We start from the raw sequence: 23,339 nt of genomic DNA on the forward strand, positions 1-23,339 counted from the left end.
AGATGCTTGCTCTTTGGAAGAAAAGCTATGACAAATCTAGACAGTGTATTAAAAAGCAGAGACATTACTTTGCCAGCAAAGGTCTGTGTAGTCAAAGCTTTGGCTTTTCCGGGAGTCATGTATGGATGTGAGAGTTGAACCGTAAAGAAGGCTGAGCCCTGAAGAATTGATGCTTTTGAACTGTGGTGCTGGGGAAGACTTGAGAGTCCCTTGGATTGCAAGGAGATCAAATCAGTCAATCATAAAGGAGATCAACTCTGAATATTCATTGAAAGGACTGATGCTGAAGCAGAAGCTATAATACTTTTGACTACCTGATGCAAAGAGTGACTCATCAGAAAAGACCTTGATGCTGGGAACCATAGAAGGCAGGAGGAGAAGGGGACAACAGAGGACGAGGTGGTTGGATGGCATCACTGACTCCATGGACATGAGTTTGAGCAAGCTCTGGGAGATAGTGAAGGACAGGAAAACCTGGCGTGCTGCAGTCCATGACTGAGCAACTGAACAACAACCGCAACATAATCCCAAACAGCTCCAATAAGGTCTGCTTCAGAGCCACTCCTGCAGGGACGCTGTGTGTGGCCATACATGTAGTTATTACCTATGCTCCCTAGTTATAGGTAGGGTCCCTTTCTATCTCCTGTCCAAAGTGTGGTTCCCCTCCTTGGCATCCCAAAATAGAGGGCTATCCACCTCTCCTCCAGTACCTCCAGTGATGGAGAGCTCCTGGCTGAGCCCAGTTGCCTTTGGACTGTTAGGACTGCCAGAAAAGTTCTCCTAATACTCCCAGCCCTTGACAACTGTTTCTTCCAGAATGATTCTTGTGATCGTTGCTTATGCTTATGAAAAATAAATGTAGGGGATTTCAATGCATTTTTACGGGGATTGTTTTTGCATCAATATGTTTTAATGTATTTGTTAAATGCTTAAAAGTTGATATAACTGTTCTTCCTCCCCCACCTCTCTCTCTTTTAATGATATATCGTAACCCTCGGTGTCCCAGATACCAGCAAAGAAAAACAGTTTATTTTGGCATTCTGTCTCAAATTTCTTCATGATTACAAACATGTGAGTAGAGGTCAACTGGTGTTTTTTAACTTTGGTGCTTTGAAAGCTCTTCTCATAAAATATTTTTTTTCAAATATGCTTATATGTGTGTATAATATCCACAGGAAAACTGTTCACAGTGGTTACATGTGTGATAGGATTAGGGATATTTGAAAATTTATTGTTGATTTCTACCTTTTTAAAAAATTTCCAAATTTTCTTACAGTGAAAATAATTAATCAAACAAATACTCTCTTTGCAGACTTTTTTCTTCTAGAAGTAAAATTATGGTCTAAATTACATCTTGTGGACTGTATATAATATACACAAAAGTTCATTTCCTTGTCTACATCATGGAAAGACAAATCATATTTCCCTCACCTTGGTATGCATCTCACTCCCAGCTTTTCCACAGGATTTATCAAGAGACTTACACAGAGTAGATGCTTGATCAGTAGATATTGACTTAATTTGTTTTACTTAAATCAGTCACTTTAAGTAAGCTTTATAAAATATTTATTTAAAAAGACCCAGTCAGAGGTCAGTCTTTCTAAAAAATAATTTCCAGGATATATTAATTGTAGCAGGGAGGGCTAGCTGTCCTTTCACCGAAAAATTTTCACTCCCCTTCCATGAGGGCTGGAGTTGTTGCAAAGAGACCACCCTGCTAGAAGACAACCTCCCCATCCCGCCACCACCCAACTTCCTACAGTTCTATAAGGCCACACGCCTATGTTCTGGTCGGTGGAATGTAGATGAAAGTGCTGTGAGTCATTCCCAGATGGGGCTTTTAAAAGCTGCCTGTCTAATAATTAGTCTTTGATGTCTGTCTTCCTTCATCTGCAGTCTGGTGAAGCCTCTCTCAGCCTGGGGACCCCACCCATGATTAACTTTATGTGAATGAGAAATAAACTTCCATTCGATTTAAGCTGCTGAAATTGGGAGTTACTGTAACAGGAGCTGGTGTTACCTTAACTAATACAGCAGCAAGTCATTAGCTCCTAGGAATATTGAAAATGTTTTGCTGTAGTTGAAAAAAAAGGATGAATGTGAGAAATTTGTGTCCTTAACCTCATAAGAATTAAGCATGTCCAACCAGCTTCATTTTGTGCAAACTAATGTTTACATCCACATCTTGACAGAGAAGCCAAGAGAAGTTACAAACAAGGAAGTCAGGTAGCATTTATCTTCTGACTGCATTTAAAATATTCCAAAATAATTGGTGGGAAAAAGGAAAGATTAGTTATTCAGCCAATGTTTTCAGGTACAAAGAATCAAACTAATTTTTTTTAATAAGGACTTTTCCCCAGTGGTTACAAAGCCATCAGTCAGTTTCATCAATTTAGTTGAAAGTAACGTGGATTCCACCATATAACTTATCTGTGAGATACCTGGTCATACCCATCAATTAGGTGCAGGTAGAAACTGTCATGAGAGCAAATGTGCCAGGTGAAAGGTCCCTTTGCAGGTTGACTACTGGGATGTGCCTGAAGTCACTGCTATTAGGGGGTGTCTTTGAGTGATGAATAATGGAAGGAGCAGAGAATCTGGCTAAAGTGGAGCTGAAGAGTGGGTCCAATATAATAATTCAAAATGCACTTGGTTAATCCAGCATATTATTGTTAGTTTTATGACAGTGTTTCAACATTATATGCATGTTATTAATATTTTGGCTATTAAATAAGCATTACCTCATGCAGAAATAGTTAAGTGTAGTGGAAAATTTTATCGATGATGCAATTAAATATTGCATGTGTTCAGGAATGTAGTATACTATTGAAAAATGTAAAGTTGTTAAGTGGAATTTTCATGTAATGCTTGTATTGGTGTTTAACATTTTATGATATAGGTATGATATGGGTCTAGATTTTAAATTCCTTAAAGAAAAAGTCCTGTGTATTCCCCTATAGCAGCTATGGTACACTTCATGGGTGCATTTTAAAATTCATTTCTATCTGAATTCTTAGTTTGGGGTAGGTCACCATCACTAGCTATGTGACCTTGAGCAACTTTATTTCTTTATGCTTCAATTTGTCACCTGTAAAATATTATAATAATAGTATCCTCTTCATAAGATTATTGTTGTGAAGATATCATCTTCATAAGGTTATTCTCTCCATAAGGTTATTGTTATCCTCTTCATAAGATTGTTGTTAGAATGAAATGAGTTATGTATATAAGGGTGTTAGGTATCTGGCACAGATTATTTATTATAGTGTTAGTTATTTTTATGGTCACTTTCTTATTATTACCTTGGTTTCTCTTTCTAAAAATATTCTGTGTAAATGGAATAGAGTTTCCATACCAACCTAGTTACTGTGTCAGAGATGCTTTATTTAAACACATAATTGTCAATGTCTGTACTATCTCAGATATTGGCCTTTTTTTCCTCATTCTTCCCACCAGTTAATATTCTAGTTTTTTTTTTTAAACTTACGTTTTAAACAAACTGGAAATAGTGACACAAATGGTGAAGTTTAACAAAATCAGCAATTACTTTGTAACATTATAAATTTATTTTAAGTGCTCTGCTTGGTCATTTAAAACTATTACATTTTCTTAAATTTTATTTTTTCGGTGCCTAGGACAGATACTCAAAAGTCTTGTCAGCACAGGACCAGCCCCAGAAAAAGAGCAGCAGGAATGACAGGATTCAGTCAAGGACATGGAGGAGGAGAAGGATATTTGTGTGTCTAGTAAAAGGTCAGCTTCCAATATTTCCTTAAAAAAAACTTGTCTTTATCAAATGTCATCCGCTACTCAAAGTAGTCAGCAGGGATCCCTATTTCTCACTTGCCTTTTCTAACTAACCCATTCCCTCATCCTGTCAATTGTTGCCTGAAATTGTCTCACATTTGTCCCTTCCTCCATTCCCAAGCACCCTCACCTGTAGCCTGTGAGAATAGCCTTAAAAGCTTTGTTTATGAATGAATTAATTTCTTTAATATCATTGTAGATACTTTAGAAAAATCAGGTAAGCAAAAGAGAAGAAAAAAATTATTATATTGAATTCCACCACTTTGTAATAATTACTGTTAACATTTCTTATGTACACCTCCATATATTTTTATGTGTATGTGGAATCATACTGCAATAGGATCTTGCAATTTACTGCACATCATAAATATCTGTCCATATCAGTAAATAGAGCTTTACAATAGGATTACTCATTAATGTATGGTTTCCTATTTTATGACTATAATGCCATTTATTTACTCAAGCTCATATTACTGAATATCTAGGCTATTTCTAATCTTTTCCTTTTATAATTGTGCTTTTGGTGAACGCCCCTATAACTACATTAATCATATATATCCCTAATTACTTTTGTAAGATAAATTCGTAAAAACTGAATTGCAGGGTCAAAGCTTGTACACATTTTTAGGATACTTGATAACAAGCCAAATGCAGTATAGCGTCTTAATCTGTATCCTAATGTCCAGTATTTCTTTTCTCCAATTCACCTTTTTCAGTCCAGTTCAGTCGCTCAGTCGTGTCTGACTCTTTGTGACCCCATGGACTGCAGCATGCCAGGCTTCCCTGTCCATCACAAACTCCTGGAGCTTATTCAGACTCATGTCCATCAAGTCAGTGATGCCATCCAACCATCTCATGCTCTGTCATCCCCTTCTCCTCCTGCCCTCAATCTTTCCCAGCATCAGGGTCTTTTCCAATGAGTCAGTTCTTGGCATCAGGTGGCCAAAGTATTGAAGTTTCAGCTTCAGCATCAGTCCTTCCAATGAATATTTAGGACTGATTTCCTTTAGGATGGACTGGTTGCATCTCCTTGCAGTCCAAGGGACTCTCAAGAGTCTTCTCCAACACCACAGTTCAAAAGCATCAATTCTTTGGCACTCAGCTTTCTTTATAGTCTAACTCTCATATCCATACATGACTACTGGAAAAACCATAGCTTTGACTAGATGGACCTTTGTTGGCAAAGTAATGTCTCTGATTTTTAATATCCTGTCTAGGTTTGTAATAGCTTTTCTTCCAAGGAGCAAGCGTCTTTTAATTTCATGGCTGCAGTCACTATCTGCAGTGATTATGGAGCCCCCCAAAATAAAATCTGTCACTGTTTCCATTACTTCCCTATCTATTTGCCATGAAGTGATGGGACCAGATGCCATGATCTTAGTTTTCTGAATGTTGAGTTTTAAGCCAACTTTTTCACTCTCGTCTTTCACTTTCATCAAGAGGCTCTTTAGTTCTTCTTCACTTTCTGCCATAAGGGTGGTGTCATCTGCATATCTGAGGTTATTGGTATTTTTCCCAGCAATCTTGATTCCAACTTGTGCTTCATCCAGCCTAGCAGTTCTCATGATGTACTCTGAATATAAGTTAAATAAGCAGGGTGACAATATACAGCCTTGACGTACTCCTTTCCCAATTTGGAACCGGTCTATTGTTCCATGTCCAGTTCTAACAGTTGCTTCTTGACCTCCATACAGATTTCTTAGGAGGCAGGTCAGGTGGTCTGGTATCCCCATCTCTTTAAGAATTTTCCACAGTTTTTTGTGACCCACACAGTCAAAGGCTTTGGCATAGTCAATAAAGCAGAAGTAGTTTTTTTTCTGGAACTCTCTTGCTTTTTCAATGATCCAGCAGATGTTGGCAATTTGATCTCTGGTTCCTCTGCCTTTTCTAAATCCAGCTTGAACATCTGGAAGTTCACGGTTCACATATTGTTAAGCCTGGCTTGGAGAATTTTGAGCATTACTTTGCTAGCGTGTGAGATGAGTGCTATTGTCTGGTAGTTGGAACATTCTTTGGCATTGCCTTTCTTAGGGATTGGAATGAAAATTGACCTTTTCCGGTCCTGTGGCCACTGCTGAGTTTTCCAAATTTGCTGACGTATTGAGTGCAGCACTTTCTCAGCATCACTTTTTAGGATTTGAAATAGCTCAACTGGAATTCCATCACCTCCACTAGCTTTGTTGTAGTGATGCTTCATAAGGTCCACTTGACTTTGCATTCCAGGATGTCTGGCTCTGGGTGAGTGATCACACCATCATGGTTATCTGGGTCATGAATATCTGGGTCAAGAACTTTTTTGTATAGTTGTTCTGTATATTCTTGCTACCTCTTCTTAATATCTTCTGCTTCTGTTAGGTTCATACCATTTCTGTTCTTTATTGTGCTCATCTTTGCATGAAATGTTCCCTTGGTATCTCTAATTTTCTTGAAGAGATCTTGTAGAGGTGAATTTTAATGTTTCATTTCTTACCACTAAGAGTTTCCAGGGTTCAAAATCCCCAGCTAGACTTTGAGGCCCCAGTAATCTGGGCCCACTCATACCTTTCTAGTTTCTCTCTCATTAGTCTCCCTGTTACTCTGCACTACATGCTATTGCTTCTGCCATTACCACCCCCTGGCTCACACTTGGATTTCTTCTCTATTTCCATCTACTCTAAATATGATTCCATATCCATATCACATAAAGTCTCATAGTCATATGTATGTACTTCACTTCTGGCTTTTAATTCTATTATGCTCTGTGCTTCATGGTTTTCTTAAAAAATTTATTTCGTTGCACAGGTCTTAGTTTGGGCACAAGGCATCTTTGTTGCTGCATATGGAATCCTTGTTGTGGCATGCAGAATCTTTTTTAGTTGTGGTATGCGGGGGGTCTAGTTTCCTGACCAGGGGTCGAACCTGGGCTCCCTGCATCAGGAGCCACTGGACCACTAGGAAAGTCCCACGTCATAACTTTTTATGTTCTAGTCTTATCTCCTTTACTGCACCACAAGTTCTTGTAAAACTGGAACCAAGGCTTATTTATCCCCTACATTCCCAGAAGTAGAAGTGTAACAGGATTGATTCGGTTATGCCGTGGTAACAAACAACATTCACGTCTCAAAGGCTGAACACAAGCAAAATTTATTTCTCACTCATGCTACATGTCCATCTCAGGTCAGCAGGGGGCTCTGTTACATGCCATCCTCACTGGGATCCATGAGGCCCCTCCAGCTGGAACTGGAAGGGACCAGGGAGAAGCAGGAGCTCCTGAGCCTCACTGTGGCAGTTGATTGCTCCTGCCTGGAAGAGAGGTTTAAGCTCACAACCCATAGGCCAAAATTAGTCACATGGTTCTACGGGGGGTGGAGGTCGGAGAGGAATAATCTTCCCATACAACTAGCAGGGGAGGAGAGTCAGAAAAAGAGGAACATTGAGTCTCTACCACAGGAGCTAGTGTATGTCTTGCTTATAATGGGCCACCAATAAACATGTGTTGGAAGAATAAGCAAATGAATGAACCTAGATGTAGTCATCAAAGCATAAGAATGCTGACTGTGATAGAATATGCTTCATTTTAAATTCATTTTCATTTTTTACAAGTAGGGGAATGTAAACATATATGAGCATTTTGTTTTTCCCATACACAGATTTATGCCTCTGAAGTATAAATCTGTGTATGGGATATGGATATGTATTTTCTCTGTGTGTGCATGTAAAGAGGGAAGGATGGTGTCAGGGAATTGTAAGCACACACATGCTTTCAAGAGAAGTAGGAACTGCACAGTCATCTCATGGAACAACCAGGGAGAAAGAGTGCCCTCACCTGTGTTAGAGGAAGATGGATGGTAGTCCCATAGGAGTGACTCAGCTGACCCAACTCCTTTCTCTTAGGAAATAAACCTTTGCATTATTCTCTTTTTTAAAAAGTATATATATATATATATATATATATATATATATATATATATATATATATCTTACAAAAATTTTTTTGGCCTCACTGTGTAGCATGCAGAATCTTAGTTCCCTAACCAGGGATTGAATCCATGCTCCCTGCATTGGGAGCTCAGAGTCTTAACCATCGGACCACCAGGGGATTCCCCTATGTTGCTCTAATTATAATGAGATGCTAATAGGATATTATGAAATAAATAATATTCTTAGGAGGACCATCCTGAGACTGGACTTGGGCCTGATGGAGGGAGACGCAAGAAAGTGCTTGACATGACCCTTTGAGGGAGCAAGTGGACTCAACCATAGGAAGTGACATGGCTCAACAAATGCCAGTGTGGATTCTGTTCCTCTGGGAAAACCATGTTCCCATCAACAGTCTCTCAGTTCATAACCTAGAAACTGCAGCCTCGGTGAATCTCTTCTTCTTTTCTATCTAATATGACCATTATCACCCTAGCAAGGTAAACTTTAAGTCTAGAAAAATAAATGAAACCCATAGCCGTGCTGTTTTTGAAGTGGATTTAAATGTGGGTGTAACTAACTTTTAGAGTCACTGTAACTCTTAGATATGTTTTCATTCAAGAGAATTCTCCATATAAAGTTTGCAGTGTTTCAATAATGCTTAAATAATAATAAAAGACCTTTGACTAAATTTGAAGTCAGCCTGTAGACTGGTTCATGAAATGTGTAGTTTGGCTTATTAGTTGCATAATAGTATTTAAATATTTGGGAAAATGTGCTTAATCAATGTAAAAGCTTAGTAACCTGAACATTAAACAAAATAAGTAGTGGTTAAGTGTTTTTTCTATGCCAAAGGGCCCTGAGGTGTGAAAGATCCTAGCAACAGACAAGACATGTATTATCCAGTAGATTTAACTGACTGTACCTTGGAGCAAAAAGGCATGAGATCTGGTTATTACTATTGAAAACAAAATCCAAACTAATATGCTTAGCAGGAAACCCCAGTTGGCAGCTGCAGGGGTTGCCTTTTATGATCATGTCTTTTGACAAGGATTATTGTATTAATATAAGTTGTGGCTTGATCAGGCTTAAATTGTGGGCAAATATTTTTCCATGTTCACTTCTCTAGAATAAGCCCAAGGTCTGTTCCCATAAACCATTTCTGAGGTCAGGTTTTTAAATGAGGGGAACAGAGAGGTGAGGATTTTTAGAAAAAGAGTAGGCCAAGCAAGCTGGCTGATTACAGGACTTTTAAGGAAAGGAAAGATTAACATTTGATTTTATGTTGTGTTATGCTAAACTCCTTGATCTCCCCTAAAAGTTCTTTAACGTTGCCATATAAACAAACAGACATTTCTGAGGTCTAAACAGTTTCATTTCATAGAGCTATCATGAAAGAACAAGCATTGTCGATGCCTATGTAATATAATTAATGGATATCCCCCGTTCTTCTTATTGCCAACAGCCACCAAGGTTCAGCTATTTTCTGGAATAGTCAGTTTGACTTGTCACTTGGCTGGCTGATCTAAGATGCTCTGCGGATTCTCTGAGGACTTATGAGCTAATAATGCTTAGGGATTTCGTGTCCTGAAGAACTCTTTAATCCCATGCTTCTTGAATCCCACTCTAAGCCAGGGCCTTCTGTCACATCTCAAGAGTTACAGGCCAGTTTGAAAGCTCTGCTAAACAACCTTTCTCCTCGGCCTCTGGGGAGGCGGGGGGTGTCCTGCGAGGTGCCCCTTAGGGCTTTCCTGGTTTCTTTGGCCAGGATGTATCTCCTTCTTGGCACTCTGCCTCTGGTGGTGTTCTGAGGGTCTCTTCCTTTCTAAACCAGAGCAGCACAGCACGCCACGCCATGGGTGAGATCAGCCAAGAGACGGTGGAGAAATACCTGGAGGACAACCCTCAGTTTGCCAAGGAGTATTTCAACAGGAAGTTGCAGGCGGAGGCGCCCAGCGGCGGGGCACAGGCCCCGGCCAGCGCCTCCTTCCCCGGCCGGACGCTGGCGGAGGAGGCGGCCCTGTACCTGGAGCTACTGGAGGTCTTGCTGGAGGAGGCGGGCAGCGTGGAGCTGGCGGTGCACAGGGCCCTGAGGAGGCTGGCGCAGCTGCTGCAGGCCGACCGCTGCAGCATGTTCTTGTGTCGGGCCCGCAACGGCACGCCGGAGGTGGCCTCCAAGCTGCTCGACGTCACCCCCACCTCCAAGTTTGAGGACAACCTGGTGGTCCCCGACAGAGAAGCTGTGTTTCCGTTGGACGTCGGGATAGTGGGTTGGGTTGCTCACACAAAGAAAACCTTTAATGTTCCAGATGTGAAAAAGGTGAGTCGTCTGATGGTGACGTGGAGTGGAGAGGAGGTCTTGGTGGCCTCAGGGAGAAACATGGGAAAGAGGGGGGTGAGGGAGTGGAGGTGGGTCCAGGGGCCATCTTTGTGGCTGTGGTTTGGCTATAACCTGGGGAGTGGGTGGTGGAGAAGAGGAACCCCCAGGCCACGAGTGGCTAGATTTAACAAATAAAATGACTAGATGCCCAGTTCAATCTGAATTTCAGATAAGCAGTGGATAATGTTTTAGCGTTATGTCTCCTGTAATGTCGGGCAAGCTTACCTGGGCATGGGGCAGTTCACACCTGCTCCCTCATACCTCTTCTGTCCTCTGGACACTGTCCTGACCAACAGGGCAAAGCAGGCCACTCACTGGGGAGATCAGCCAACAGGCCAGATGCCAAGGCCCCTGAACTGCTCCCCACGTCTCTCACCCACAATCCTTTGAAGACTGTCAGCTCTTTGGGGTGAACTGGCTCAGGAATGATTCTCTCACCTATAGATCAAGTGTGAAAAAAGAAAAGTGACATGAAATTTCAAATGTTCCCATCTGGATCGTAAAAAATACGTGAATTTAGATGATGATTAAATGCAGTTGGCCATCTCAACCCCTCCTAATTCAGATCGACCAAGAATTTCCAATCCTGTAAATGGGACATTTGAACCCTCCTGAAGACCCAGTTGAGCACTACATAAATTATTGTGTTTTAAAAAGAACGTTCTCCTTCCAACTAAATTGCTTGTTCATCTAAGAAAAATTAGAACATACAAAGAAAGAGGGAGGAAATGCGAATCACCCATAATCCCTGCACTCAGTAGCACCATAGGTCCCAGCCTGGAGTTTCTCCTGCTAGCCCTTTTCCTGCACACGCGTCCTGTCATTTTGCTTTGCTGTTAACAAACGGGAGAGCTAGCAGATGATGGAACAGAACTGACTGGGAGCAGCCCCTGAAACGCTTACTGTGTAGAGGTTTACTTATGGAGAGGGCAGCTGGCGGCTGGAGGATAATCCCCTGCGTGCCTCCCGAAGCTGATTACAGGAGCGGGGCTGTGCGGATCCACAGGAGGTGCAGAGGTTTTCAAACATTAGCAACACTCAGCAAACACCCCCAGGGGCAAGGGTTGCTGTTAGGCCCTGAGGGTCCTCCGTCTTTACCACCCCTCCCTGCAGTGCATTCCGTCTGGTTTCAGTAGGATTCTGGGTCTGCTACAGCTGCTTCTAGTGCATAAAGGGCCTTAAGGCAAAGTTCTTGGACCCCAGGGAGGAGGCTCTGCCTGTACATCCTGAAGTTTTCTCATGGGAATATGCTTCTTGCAAGTCTCTGACTGAGGCCATTTCCAAAATGACGAGGACAGCAAACTTAAGAAAGTGACATGCGAGACTTTTTTTCGGAAGAAAGTTTTTTTTTTTTTTTAAAGGAGAGATGGATGAAATGACTTCTGGTGTGTGTGTGTTTGTGTGTGCGTGTGTGTGTGCTTAGTCTTGTCCAACTCTGAGACCCCCTGGACTGTAGCTCGCCAGGCTCCTCGGTCCATGGAATTTTCCAGGCAAGAATACTGGAGGGGTTGCCATGTCCTCCTCCAGGGGCTGCACTGGCAGGCAGATGCTTTACCATTGCGCCACCTGGCAAGCCCGAATTTCTGCTCTGCTCCTTTATTAATGAGCCCAGTCCTGTTGAGGACAGAATGATAGAAAGGTGCTGCTTAAGAGATCAGGTGGCCTGGGTCTGCTGCCGTCCATGATTGGCACCCCCATAATGGTCGTAAAGTGGGGGCAGGGTCACTGTGTTCTCCCTTTTACTGAGTATGTGTGAAGACAGATGCCCTCCCGCCCTCCTGAGCTCCCTCCTGAAAGGGGACAAAGACCTCATTTGCCAAGCCCTCCATTTCTACTGTTTCTGAGCTTTTTTTTTTCCCTCCGAGAATGGTGCTTTTCAACTCTGGAAGCACATTAAAATCAAACTGGGAGTTCTTTTAAAAATACAGATGTGTGAGACTCTCACTAGACCAATTACATCAGGCTCTCAGAGACTGGGATGCAGCCAGGAGTATGGTTTAAAAGCTACCCCGGTGATTCTAATAGGCAGCCAACATTGAGAACCACTGGTCTTTTGGGTGAAGAGATGCAAGAGGAGGAACTGCATTTCAAATCAACTGTAAACGATTAGATGGAAGGGCTCCTGGACTTGTTAGTTTAAGTCTTCCCTTGGGCAGACAGGAAGTTGAGTCGTGGGGGTTGCGTCTCTCCTGGGGTCCAGAGTCTGATCAGTGATGAGAGGGACTGGAGAAGATGCAGCCTCCTTGCTATGTTCCAACCCTCACCCCACCCTGCAGCCCTGCAGGCTCACCACACTTAAGTTGCTGTGGTAAAATCTGCAGAGAAAGGAGTTAGAAACCCCCGTTTTAAGTGACATTTCTACCACCACTTCACCTTTTCATTGCACTTGACTCTTGATGAAGATTCCTCTTTTTCTTGATCTCACTTGATTCTGGCAAAGACCTTACGCAGAAGGCCAGGACTGTATTTTTATTTCCATCCCGTGTATGTGAGAATCTTCTCCAGGTCAGTTAGGCACGATGTGGTGGATCTAGGCTCATAATCCGGGTCTTGCAAGGCCACCCTTTTTCTCTGCCACAGCCCTGACCACACACAACTCCTGCCTGGTGGGCAGTGTGGGCACAGAGAGGGAAGGACTCCCTGCACACAGATGGAGAGGCAGAACTGGATACTCCCAGCCTTGGCGGCAGAGAAGCCACATGGTGCCAGGTGAGAGCTTTGGCATCAGATGACCTGGGTACAGATCCAGGCCTGAGACGGTCACTGCATGAGGGACTGTGTTTCTCCACGAGAGAAACAGAGGAAACCAAATCATAAAGTGCCTGACTCCCAGGAGGTGCTCAATAAATGACAGCTATGATCATATCATATTAATGTCCGAAGAGTTTGGGGGCTGGATGTAGGTGGCCAAAACCGGGTCAGTGATCACTGCCTGTTTTTAAAACAGGTTAAAGGCAGGGAAACTTAATAACAGGAAACTGTGACATATCCTCATCAAGTTAATTATTTCCTATTCTATTGGGAAAGGTGGTGATTAACTCTGGGTGGTTCTCCTGGCAGTGGTTTAAAAGAAAGCCATGTGAGAATCCTAAGTTTTCAATAATTAACAGGGTGCTTATAGGTTGCACTTATAGCTTTCCATCCTTGTCTCCTTCTGACTCTGGATCTCCAGATGTTTGATCAGAATTTAACAGGACTAAGATTGGATGAGGATCCAGACAGCCCTTCCCAGTTGCCTTCATTGACTTCTTTGAAGAAAAATCATTGAGGGGAGTTTGTGAATCCAAAAGATACAGAATTTACTCAAAGAAACTTTACCAAGGATTGTTTGAAGCAACGAAAACACAAAACCAGAAAACCTCACCTTACCTACCCCTGAAATTTGATGGATGGTTTTATCCAAGATTTTCAGATATGATGATAAGCAAGTATTAAGTTTTGAAACTTGTAAGTCATTTTTTCAAAACATTCAGTTGAATGTAAGAACATCTTCTTGTGTTTAGAATCTAGAATAAAATGGCATCAAGTTTTGAACCTGCAGAGTAAAATGTGTTAGCCAAGAAATGCTGCCCAACTCCATCCCATGGTACATGTTTTGGGCATTTTGGTTGTTTCTTCAATGCCTAGCATCACTGTGTAAATGAAAGTGATCACCTTCTATAATGGATAATAAGTTAGGAGGAAAATGGACAGCAAGCCAGCCTGGGCTATAGCAGTGGATTAAGAGAAAGAAGCTTTCAAAGTCTGGAGGTGTTCCGGACTGAGTGAAGATGCTGCACGAGGCAGAGGAAGTCACAGATATGCAGTTAGGAAAAAACATGGCTCTTTTTGGCATAGGGCAGAGAGCTAGCCCTCAGGAGCAAGCATGCTTCTAGGCATAGGAGGCCTGCATCAGCTAAGTGCATATAATTTCTTCATTGATTGGCATTGATTAGAAAAGCTAGAAGTAGAAGTCAAATGATGGGGCTTTCCTGGTAGCTCAGACGGTAAAGAATCTGCCTACAATGCAGGAGACTCGAGTTTGATCTCTGGGTTGATGAAGAACCCGTGGAGAAGGGAATGGCAACCCATTCCAGTATTCTTGCCTGGAGAATTCCATGGACAGAAGAACCTAGCGGGCTGCTAGTCCATGGAGTCACAAAGAGTCAGAAACAACTGAACAACTAACATCACATCATCATCGGAAGCCAAATGGTAATGCAAAACCTGAAGGACTTCTCATCCAGTGAAAGTAAAAGAAATGAAAGCAAAAGTCACTTAGTCATGTCTGACTCTCTGTGACCTTATAGACTATATAGTTCATGGAGTTCTCTAGGCTAGAATACTGGAGACTTTCCCTTTTCCAGGGGATCTTCCCAACCCAGGGAATGAACCTGGATCTCCCGCATTGCAGGTGGATTCTTTACCAGCTGAGCCACAAGGGAAGCCCTGTCATCCAGAGAGGCCCCCAGAGTCCCAGGTTTGGCTTCCTAGTATTTATTGAGCACCTACTATGTGTCAGACTCTTTTCTAAGTGCTCTACCCACACTATATTATTCTCTTTTCACATCAGGTATGATAGACAGTAGATAATATCCATTGTTCCCATTTTCAGGTTAAAAAATGAGGCTGCAGAGGGTTAGTAGCATGCCCAGGGGCTCACAGCTAGTGAATCAGGAGCTGGTTTCAGCCAAGGACATCTGACTGGAGAACTTTCTTCATCATTATGCGATGCTGCCTCCTACATAAGCAGCTGTTTTCTGGGGTTCCACTTTGGGAGGGTATAGAAGAAGTCTGGGGTCAAGGGCTGCATCTGACTTCCTTATCATCTCACATTTCTAAGGATCCTCTATGGAATCAATTCATCCACTAAAAGTGTAGATTCCTGGGGAAGACGGTTTCTACTTTAGGAGATTAGAATTCGGTAGGTCTGCCATGAGGTCTGCAAATCTGCATCAGTCTGCAGGTCTTTCTGAGGTTCAGCCCAGGTCTCCTGCTCTGAGCAGGGCTGTGATTCTGTTGCCCAAGCAGTCATTGTGCCCTGGTGGAGATTCTGGCCCCAAAGTCACACACCAGTGGACTCTTCCATTTTTACTTTGGGAAACTGAACAGAGTCCAACTACTTATAGAAGTCCAGATACTTATAGAAGCACCATCCACATGGCGAAATGAACATAATACAACTTGTGAAAGGAAGACCACATTGATTTTTGGCCACTGAATCTCAAAGTCAGGTGGAAATTTCAGTTGAAGTTTCAAATGAAGAAGACTTAAAGAGGAGCTAGTCATGACCCAGAGCGAGCAGTCTATACCCGACCACAGTTACTCTCAATTACAGCTAATAAGATAACTGCCATCCTTGACCTTCTTCCCAAGCCCTTTCATTTGTGTGCCTCTCCAAACTCATCACTCTGCCCTCTACACGGTTAGTGTATTAGAGTCGTCCCTCGCGTCTTCTACTTGAAGCTTGTATCTAGGATAATCCATTTCATTTTCCCCTAGGAAATAAATGAGAGATATTGACTTGATGGAAAATGCCCTCCCTAGCAGTTCAGTGGTTAGGACTCTGTGCTTCCACTGCAGGGGGCACAGGTTCGATCCCTGGTCTGGGAACTAAAATCCACATGCCATGCAATGAGACCTACCTAAATAAATAAAATTAAAATACTTAAAAAAAAAAAAAGAAAGAAAATGACTTTGAAAAACTGTTAAATATCTGGTGCTGTCATGAGGGTGGTAAGAATTTCAACATTTTGTAAAAGTAGCTGGTGTAAATTAAAACTTCATGTACCTGTTGATACTGTAAAAGACCTTTCCATTTGGGGACGCCATCACATAAAAATGAAAGCAAGGGTGATTAGTGTAGTATTGTTTACAATGGGGAAAACTCTAAACAGACTAAATCAGTAGATATTGGTTGAGCAGAACTGGAGCCCCCACACTGTGGAATAGCACGCAAGAATCTGGAAAACTAGTTCACATCCATATGCACCAATCTGGAGGGAAGTCCATAAGATAGTGTTAAGTGATGAATTGCATAAAATTAGGAGAGAAAATTTTATTAAAAAATAAGAAGATGCTTTGTACAAGCATAGAGAAAGGCAGAGACACACTAAGCATTGTAATACAGATTTCTTCAGGTAGGTGAGATTAGGAGGAGTTTGGGGGTAGTTAATAATTTTTTCCTTATGTTATGATGGTTGTGAGATTTCAAGGGTAAATTTTACTTTTGCAATTAAAAAGAAGAGCCCTATGGAATCCCAGCTGTGCTCTCCTTCGAGCACACACTTCCTCCATGTTATAATCCTGCATCCTTCCCTCCCTTCCCCTTAGAACCTTGCTTTCCACTTGGTCACAACATCACCTCTTTCCTCCTGGCCTAACCCTACCCTAACCCGGATAGGCCACACCTCAGGTGGGAAAGCTCATTTGGAAATGGGCCATTTCATTCTGTGCTTTGTTCATTCTGTCTGCTTGCAGATGGTGGGGTGGGTGGGGAATGTTGGCTTGGGACCATTGTCCTGCAGCCCTGGTCATCTTTTGGTAGCACTTGAACTAGAGAGGATGATCTGTTGCCTTTCCTAGACCGACACTTCATGGTTTTGTGCTGCTTTGGCAAATGTGTGAATGTATCTTTCAGAACAGCCATTTTTCTGACTTCATGGACAAACAAACCGGGTATGTCACTAGGAACCTGCTGGCAACCCCCATCGTGATGGGCAAGGAGGTTCTTGCTGTGTTTATGGCAGTTAACAAAGTAGATGCATCTGAATTTTCCAAACAGGATGAAGAGGTAATGCTAACCCTGGGCATCCCTTCAGAGGCTCAGGAAATTTATTTGTTGTGTAAGTGAAAGAAAGATGTCGCACCTAATTTGTTTTTCTCCGCCATCTGTAGGTCTTTTCCAAATACCTCAGCTTTGTCTCTATCATCCTAAAGCTTCATCATACCAACTACCTGTACAATATTGAATCCCGAAGAAGTCAGGTAAAGAGAAGGTGACAGTGGCTACTTCAGGCTGACCTGTTTGACAAAGGGACCCCCTAGAGGCAACAAGCACAGATCCTTCCTAACCACACCCCCTGGATCAGATCCCCAAGCTTCCATTCCCAGTGTCCTCTAATGGTCCCCTCCCCTGTCACCTTCCTGCCCCTCTATCTGTAGGTACTACTGGCTTGCTTTCTTCAGTCTCTGTCCTGGGTAGCTGTGGTTTCTTCCTCTTTGAGGTGGCGATGATAATTACAGTACTTATCCCACCTGGTTGCTGTGACTATTAAATGGTCATTAGGTGAATTCGTTCACATAAAGCTCTTAGCAGAGCTGTGTATTACTGGTACATAGTAAAGATGCTACATTGAGAAGTAAATCGCTCCTCTGTTGCCTCCTTGAGCCAGAGGGATAAAGAAGAACATTGGTAGCCAGGATACCTGAGTTGAACTACTCTGTGGACCTCGCTTTCTTCATCAGTACAATGGTGGGAGGGTGGTTGGGATAGAGGACTTCCAAGGCCCTGTCCCATGCTAACTGTCCAGGGCAGGTAACCTTTGACTAGCTCAAGATACATGGAAGGAGTCAGGTGGCTTTCTTCCCAAAAGGGCCAGCAGTAACCAGTGGGCCCCCAATGCTGGACCCTCTGCCCAGGAACTGTCTCTGCATTTGTGTTATATTGCTTGCCCTTTGGAACCAAAACATTTTGGACATGGGGATCAGTCATGTCTTACATAAACACATGGCTTTGCAAAAGGTCTGCTCATCATCCCACTCTGAGACTCTCAGTAGTTTGTTGGACACGTACATATGCAAAAATGGAATTGCATTGTTTGCTGACATGTGTTCCTTTTATTTGATGCATCCCGTTTTCTTCTGACTAATGCTCCTCTTCATACTGTAGTTTGTTCTGATTGTTTTCTTTGTAATACCTACTTTCAGATTCTTATGTGGTCAGCCAACAAAATATTTGAAGAGCTCACAGATGTTGAGCGACAGTTTCACAAAGCGCTCTACACTGTTAGAACATACCTGAACTGCGAACGATACTCCATTGGGCTGCTGGACATGACCAAGGAGAAGGTCACTCTTCCATACATTTTGTCTTCCCTACCACCACCTATAAAATGCACATCACATGAAATGCAGTCCATTAAAAAATGGCTACACCATGTGAACTAACAGTCATGATAGATCATAAGAATCAGTGCCAAGAAAGTATGGTACTTTCATCTTTTATATAAAGTCAACTTAAAAATCATCAGTTACATTTTACATGGAAAAGAAGAAGGGAAAGTGTACTTTTTGGAGTAAAAAATATATCTAGACTTGGTTTTTCCACTTCCTTGTCTTCAACAAGTCTTTTTTCTTTTTAAAAAATTAATTAATAGACCATATTCTTTTAGAGTATTTTTAGGTTTATAGAAAAAAATGAGCAGGAAGAGCAGAGAGTTCCCATACATGTTCTTTTCCTTCCTCTTGCCCTCCCTCCTTCTATGTGTCAGGGTAGGTGCTCTGTATTATTCATTTAATCCACATAATGACTCTGTAATATGCATTTTGTTATTGTCTCCGTTTTACAGATTAAAAATATTGGCTTGTTTACAGTCACAAGTTCATAAACAGCATTACTGAAAAAGAGCTTAAAAATTCCAGAATTATAGATTAACATAAAATATGCAAACCAATGGCACTCATATAAGATATGGTAGGTAACAGGACAGTTTGCTTAATAGTGTTTAAATATATTTGCCTCCAGGAATTCTATGATGAGTGGCCAGTCAAGCTTGGAGAAGTCGAGCCTTACAAAGGTCCAAAGACACCAGATGGCAGAGTGAGTGCAGACATCTTTGTTGATGATATCTGTGCCTGGTTTTAGCTACCAGGAGCTAAAACCAGAGGAGGCCGTGTGTAAAGGAAAGAGTGCTGGCCCAAGAAGGACTGGGCTCTAGTCCTGGGACTTCCTGGAGGACCCTGGAGAAGTAGAAAGCACTGGACAAGGAGTTTGAGGTTCAGGTTTCAGCTCTGCCCCAAACCAGCTGGGTTGCCCTCGTCTTCACTCATTTAACTTCTCAGTTGTCTTTTCTATGAAGCTAGGGTTTGGTGGATCAGTGCTTCTTCATAAGGAGGGAGCATTAGAGCCTCCTGCATAGTTTTTAAAACACACTCTGCCCAGGCCCTTCTTCTGACATTCTGGACTGGGATCTCCAGGCAAAGGTTGGCTTAGATTTACTTTCCCTCTTGATAGGTTTCATAGGAAGCTTCATAGGAAGCTTGTTCCACCACCGTATCCCCAGCATACAGGAAAGGGAAGGCAGGGGATGGAATTTGGTTCTTCATTTGCCCACAGAAGCAGAGAGACTAGTTCTCAAGTCCCTTCCAGCTTTGACAACGTATTCACCGAATCCTGCTTCTTAGGCACCCATTCAGAGTGCTGGAAGGGGTAAGTGCACTGTACAGCTGGGAAGGGAAAACATTGACTGAGGTTGAGAAATTCCATGATTTGTTCTATGGAAGTGAGCAGTCAGATATGTCTGGACGATAGAAATGAAAAGAAAACCGAAGATTCTCCTAGAAGTTTTTAGGGTGTATTCAACTTTCTAAAATTAGTTCAGCAGTCTTGTTCATATGATAAGTGGCCAATGATATTTCTAGTTTTATCACAAGCTTGTAAATTAGGACATGAGTAGTTTGGTAATTTATGTTATGTGAAGAAATGTGATTGGGAAATAAAATATTTAAATTTCAAAATAAAAGTTCATTAAGGAAAAATGTTTTCTCTGGGAGGTGAGATTTTTCTCATATTCTCTCTCTTTCCTCTTAGGAAGTCATCTTTTATAAAATCATCGATTACATTTTACATGGAAAAGAAGAGATCAAAGTCATTCCGTGAGTATTGCCATGAAGCAGCTGCAGGAGTTGCCCTTTTATATTTGTATCCAGTGCATTTCTTTGCATAGCAATGATTTTTTTCTTCTCATCTTCCTCAAGGACACCTCCCACGGACCACTGGACTCTCGTTAGTGGGTTGCCAACATACGTTGCTGAAAATGGATTTGTAAGTTATTGAACAAATTTGAATCTTAAATAATATTGGATGAAACTCTCATTAGCTAAGAGATAGGAACAATTGTGAAGGCAAGAATGCACCAGGTAGGGGTGAGATGGCTGCTTTGGCACAGGACACAGGAAAGAAGAATCGTGGCAGTCGGAATGTATGTGAACTAGAAACTCCTTGACTCCCCAAGAAAATATTTAGTCAACACAAGAAAGACAGATTCATCTCCCAGCCTCTTATTCTGCAGCCACACAAATTTCAGACATCCTGGTAGTTCATGACTATGACTCGTGCTGGGTTTAATTTGACCTTAAATATAGTTCCCCTTGGTCACGACTTTTGAAACTCAGAAAATTACTGACAAAAAGAAAAAATATATAAGGAAAAGACTTTGCCATTGATTGCAATGCAAAATGCATTGAATTGATAGTGGAAGTGAAGATTTTTGCCCTAGTCTCTCATGTGGGGCGGGGGTGTGGTGGGAGGGAGGAGTAGGCCAGGTCTGGCTGAGAGAGGTCAGGGGCAGGAAGACAACAAACACGAGGTCTCTGGTGGGTCCCATAGGCCTTAAGGCCCACGGACCAGTAGCTTTCCCACTTAACCCTAACCATACTCTCCTTCCTTTTCATGGCTGACTTCTTTCCCTAGTTGGGCTTCTCCACCATCTGTGTCATTTTTTTTGGCCTCAAGATACCTCCCTGCAAGAACGTTTCCTGTTTTTTACGTTTCTTTGTGTTGGCATCTTTCCTTTTCCCCCTTCAAACTCAAGTTTCCAAAAAAATATTTTTATAGCATGTATTTGCATAGTTGTTTTTTCTTTAGTGTTGTCATTGTGTTCATGCATCTTCATTATTTAGTAAATGAGCATGTGAATTACAGTGACTCAGGGGTCACAGGGGAAGTAAAACAAAATTTAGGTTGTTTAATATTTTTTTTTTACTGTCACAAATTTGCCTCTGCTTAGTGTGAATATTTCTGGATTCAGAATGGTGACAGAGTAAGGAAAATTCTGTTGTGACTGCAAGGTAATCTTTCTATGTAGTGATGCTTTACCCTAGGGTTTCAGGGAGGATGCCTAACTCTGGGCTTAGTTGGTTACAGGACAAAGTGACCTCACCAAGTGACATGATCTCTTAGTGTAGAGACATGTCAAAGGGGAAGAAAAGAAAAAGGAGAGACAATCTTATGTCTTTTAAGAGTAAACAGCAATATATACTAACAAATGTTATGAAATAATTGAAAAAAAATTTTTTTTTTTTTTTGCCAAACCACACAGCTTGCCTGGATCTTAGTTCCTGACCAGAAACTGAACCTGATCCCAAACAGTGAAAGTGTGGAGTCCTAACCACTGTACCTCCAAAGAATTCCCTTTTTTTTTTATTATATAATTGAAATATTCTTAAATGTCATTCCTGACCTAGTGGTATTGACCAAACTATTCCAATCCATTCCTAACTGAATCCACAGATACCACAATTTTTCAGCCTCACTGAAACAGCCAAGTAGCTTGGCCCTTGGCCTCTGTCCTTTGGTTTCCTGGTAGCCCATCTATCAAAATCCATTTAGGGTTTTTATCAAGTTTGGTACTCCCAAAGTTGCCACAGCTGGTTTAAAGGAATTTATGCACCACTTAAAATTTTTTTTATTGGTGTATAATTGATTTACAATGTCTCTGCCAGAAAGCAAAATGAATCAGTTATACTTGTACATACATCCATTCTTTTTTGGATTCTTTTCCCATATAGGTCATTACAGAGTATTTGAGTAGCATCCTCTGTGCTGTATAGAGGGTCCCTGTTACCTGTTTTATGTATGTGTGCTCAGTTGCTGTGTCATGTCTGACTCTTTGCCATCCCATAGACTGTAGCCAGCCAGGCTCCTCTGTCCATGGAATTTTCCAGGCAAGAATACCAACATGGGTTGCCATCCCTCCTCCAAGGGATCTTCCCAATCCAGGGATGGAACCCACATCTCTTGCGATTCCTGCATTAGTAGGCATTCTTTACCACAGTGCCACCGGGAAAGCCCTATTTTATACATAGTAGAGTGTATATGTTAATCCCAACCTATCAATTTACCTCCATCCTATAACCATAAGTTTGTGTTCTACATCTGTGACTCTATTTCTATTTTGTAAATAAGTTCATTTGTACCATTTAGATTCCACATATCAGCAGTATCAGAGGATATTTGTCTTTCTCTTTCTTATTTCACTTAGTATTACAATTTCCTGGTCCATCCATGTTGCTGCAAATGGCACTTTTATTTTGCCCCACTTTTTAAACATCTCTTCCCTCCTAGATGTTTCCCAGGTAAAGATTTTATTGTCCGAAAATCAATTTGCAGAAAACTTATGCGCCAAAAATCAATTCATTGAATGGTTCATTTGCCAACTCATCAGTTTGCCATGTAACCAACTTGCCAGAATCGATTCCCAAAGCTGCGGAGGATTTTTCCCTCCAGATTTTGCTTCTATCACAGATTCACTGCATTTGCTTTACTGCTCCCTTTCACCTCTCAGCTCCTGCCCTCGGCCCCACCCCTGGTATTATCCTTTCTGCTGGCAGCCCAAGACTGACGGCAAAATGGAGTAAATCTAGTGTAAGGCATTTCTCATCAAGTCCCTCATTAGACAAGTTAGCATTCCCAAAATGATTTTCAGAGAACTGACCTTGAGCCATTTTGGGAGACTCCAGAATTGGAGTGAACATACATCCTAATTTGTATGGGACAACCTCCCTTTACACTGTTGTCCTTGTGAGTTTTTAAGTCTTCCCTTTCACTCCCAGGTGTCGCCCTGTACTATATATTTCAAAAGGCAGGATCTGTTAAAAACATAATTTCTGTGTATAGAACAGGATTTCTCAAACTTGTGGACTCTACTGACATTGTGGGCTAGTTCTTTGTAGTGAGGAGCTGTCCTCTGCATTGTAGGGTTTTTAGCAGCCTCCCTGCCCTCTACCCATTAGATGCTAGAAGCACCACCCTACTTGTGAGAATCCAGACGTCTCAGAAGTTGCTAAATGTCCTCAGGAGGAAGATATACCCCTGACTGAGAAGCACTGGTCTAGAGGATGATATCAAACATTTCAGCAGACCCAGCCAGAGCAGTGCTTTTCCTGAGGGCCTCCTGTGATATGCTGGTGGGTTCTAGTAAAGAGAGCAAACAGCCATGACTCAGGATCCCTGAATGCCATGACTCAGTCCTGCTTTGGGTAAATCCCATGGCAA

The 23,339-nt window shown here is 42.0% G+C and overlaps 1 protein-coding gene across 3 annotated transcripts in view; it reads left to right on the forward strand.

The window, feature by feature from the left end:
- Nucleotides 1–9,559: 9,559 nt before the first annotated feature.
- Nucleotides 9,560–23,339, forward strand: part of PDE6C (phosphodiesterase 6C) — a 53,099-nt gene continuing 39,319 nt past the window's right edge. For 2 of the 3 annotated variants that reach the window (XM_065922935.1, XM_065922936.1), the window contains exons 1-7: nt 9,560–10,024; nt 16,704–16,856; nt 16,961–17,050; nt 17,993–18,133; nt 18,810–18,884; nt 19,875–19,939; nt 20,042–20,108. In XM_065922935.1, coding sequence (XP_065779007.1) covers nt 9,560–10,024; nt 16,704–16,856; nt 16,961–17,050; nt 17,993–18,133; nt 18,810–18,884; nt 19,875–19,939; nt 20,042–20,108 — 1,056 coding nt within the window. The remainder of the gene's footprint in view (nt 10,025–16,703; nt 16,857–16,960; nt 17,051–17,992; nt 18,134–18,809; nt 18,885–19,874; nt 19,940–20,041; nt 20,109–23,339) is intronic. The other variant, XM_065922937.1, reaches the window with a different exon arrangement.

This window comes from Muntiacus reevesi, chromosome 2 (genome assembly GCF_963930625.1).
Source record: "Muntiacus reevesi chromosome 2, mMunRee1.1, whole genome shotgun sequence".
Classification (NCBI taxonomy): Eukaryota; Metazoa; Chordata; class Mammalia; order Artiodactyla; family Cervidae; genus Muntiacus; species Muntiacus reevesi.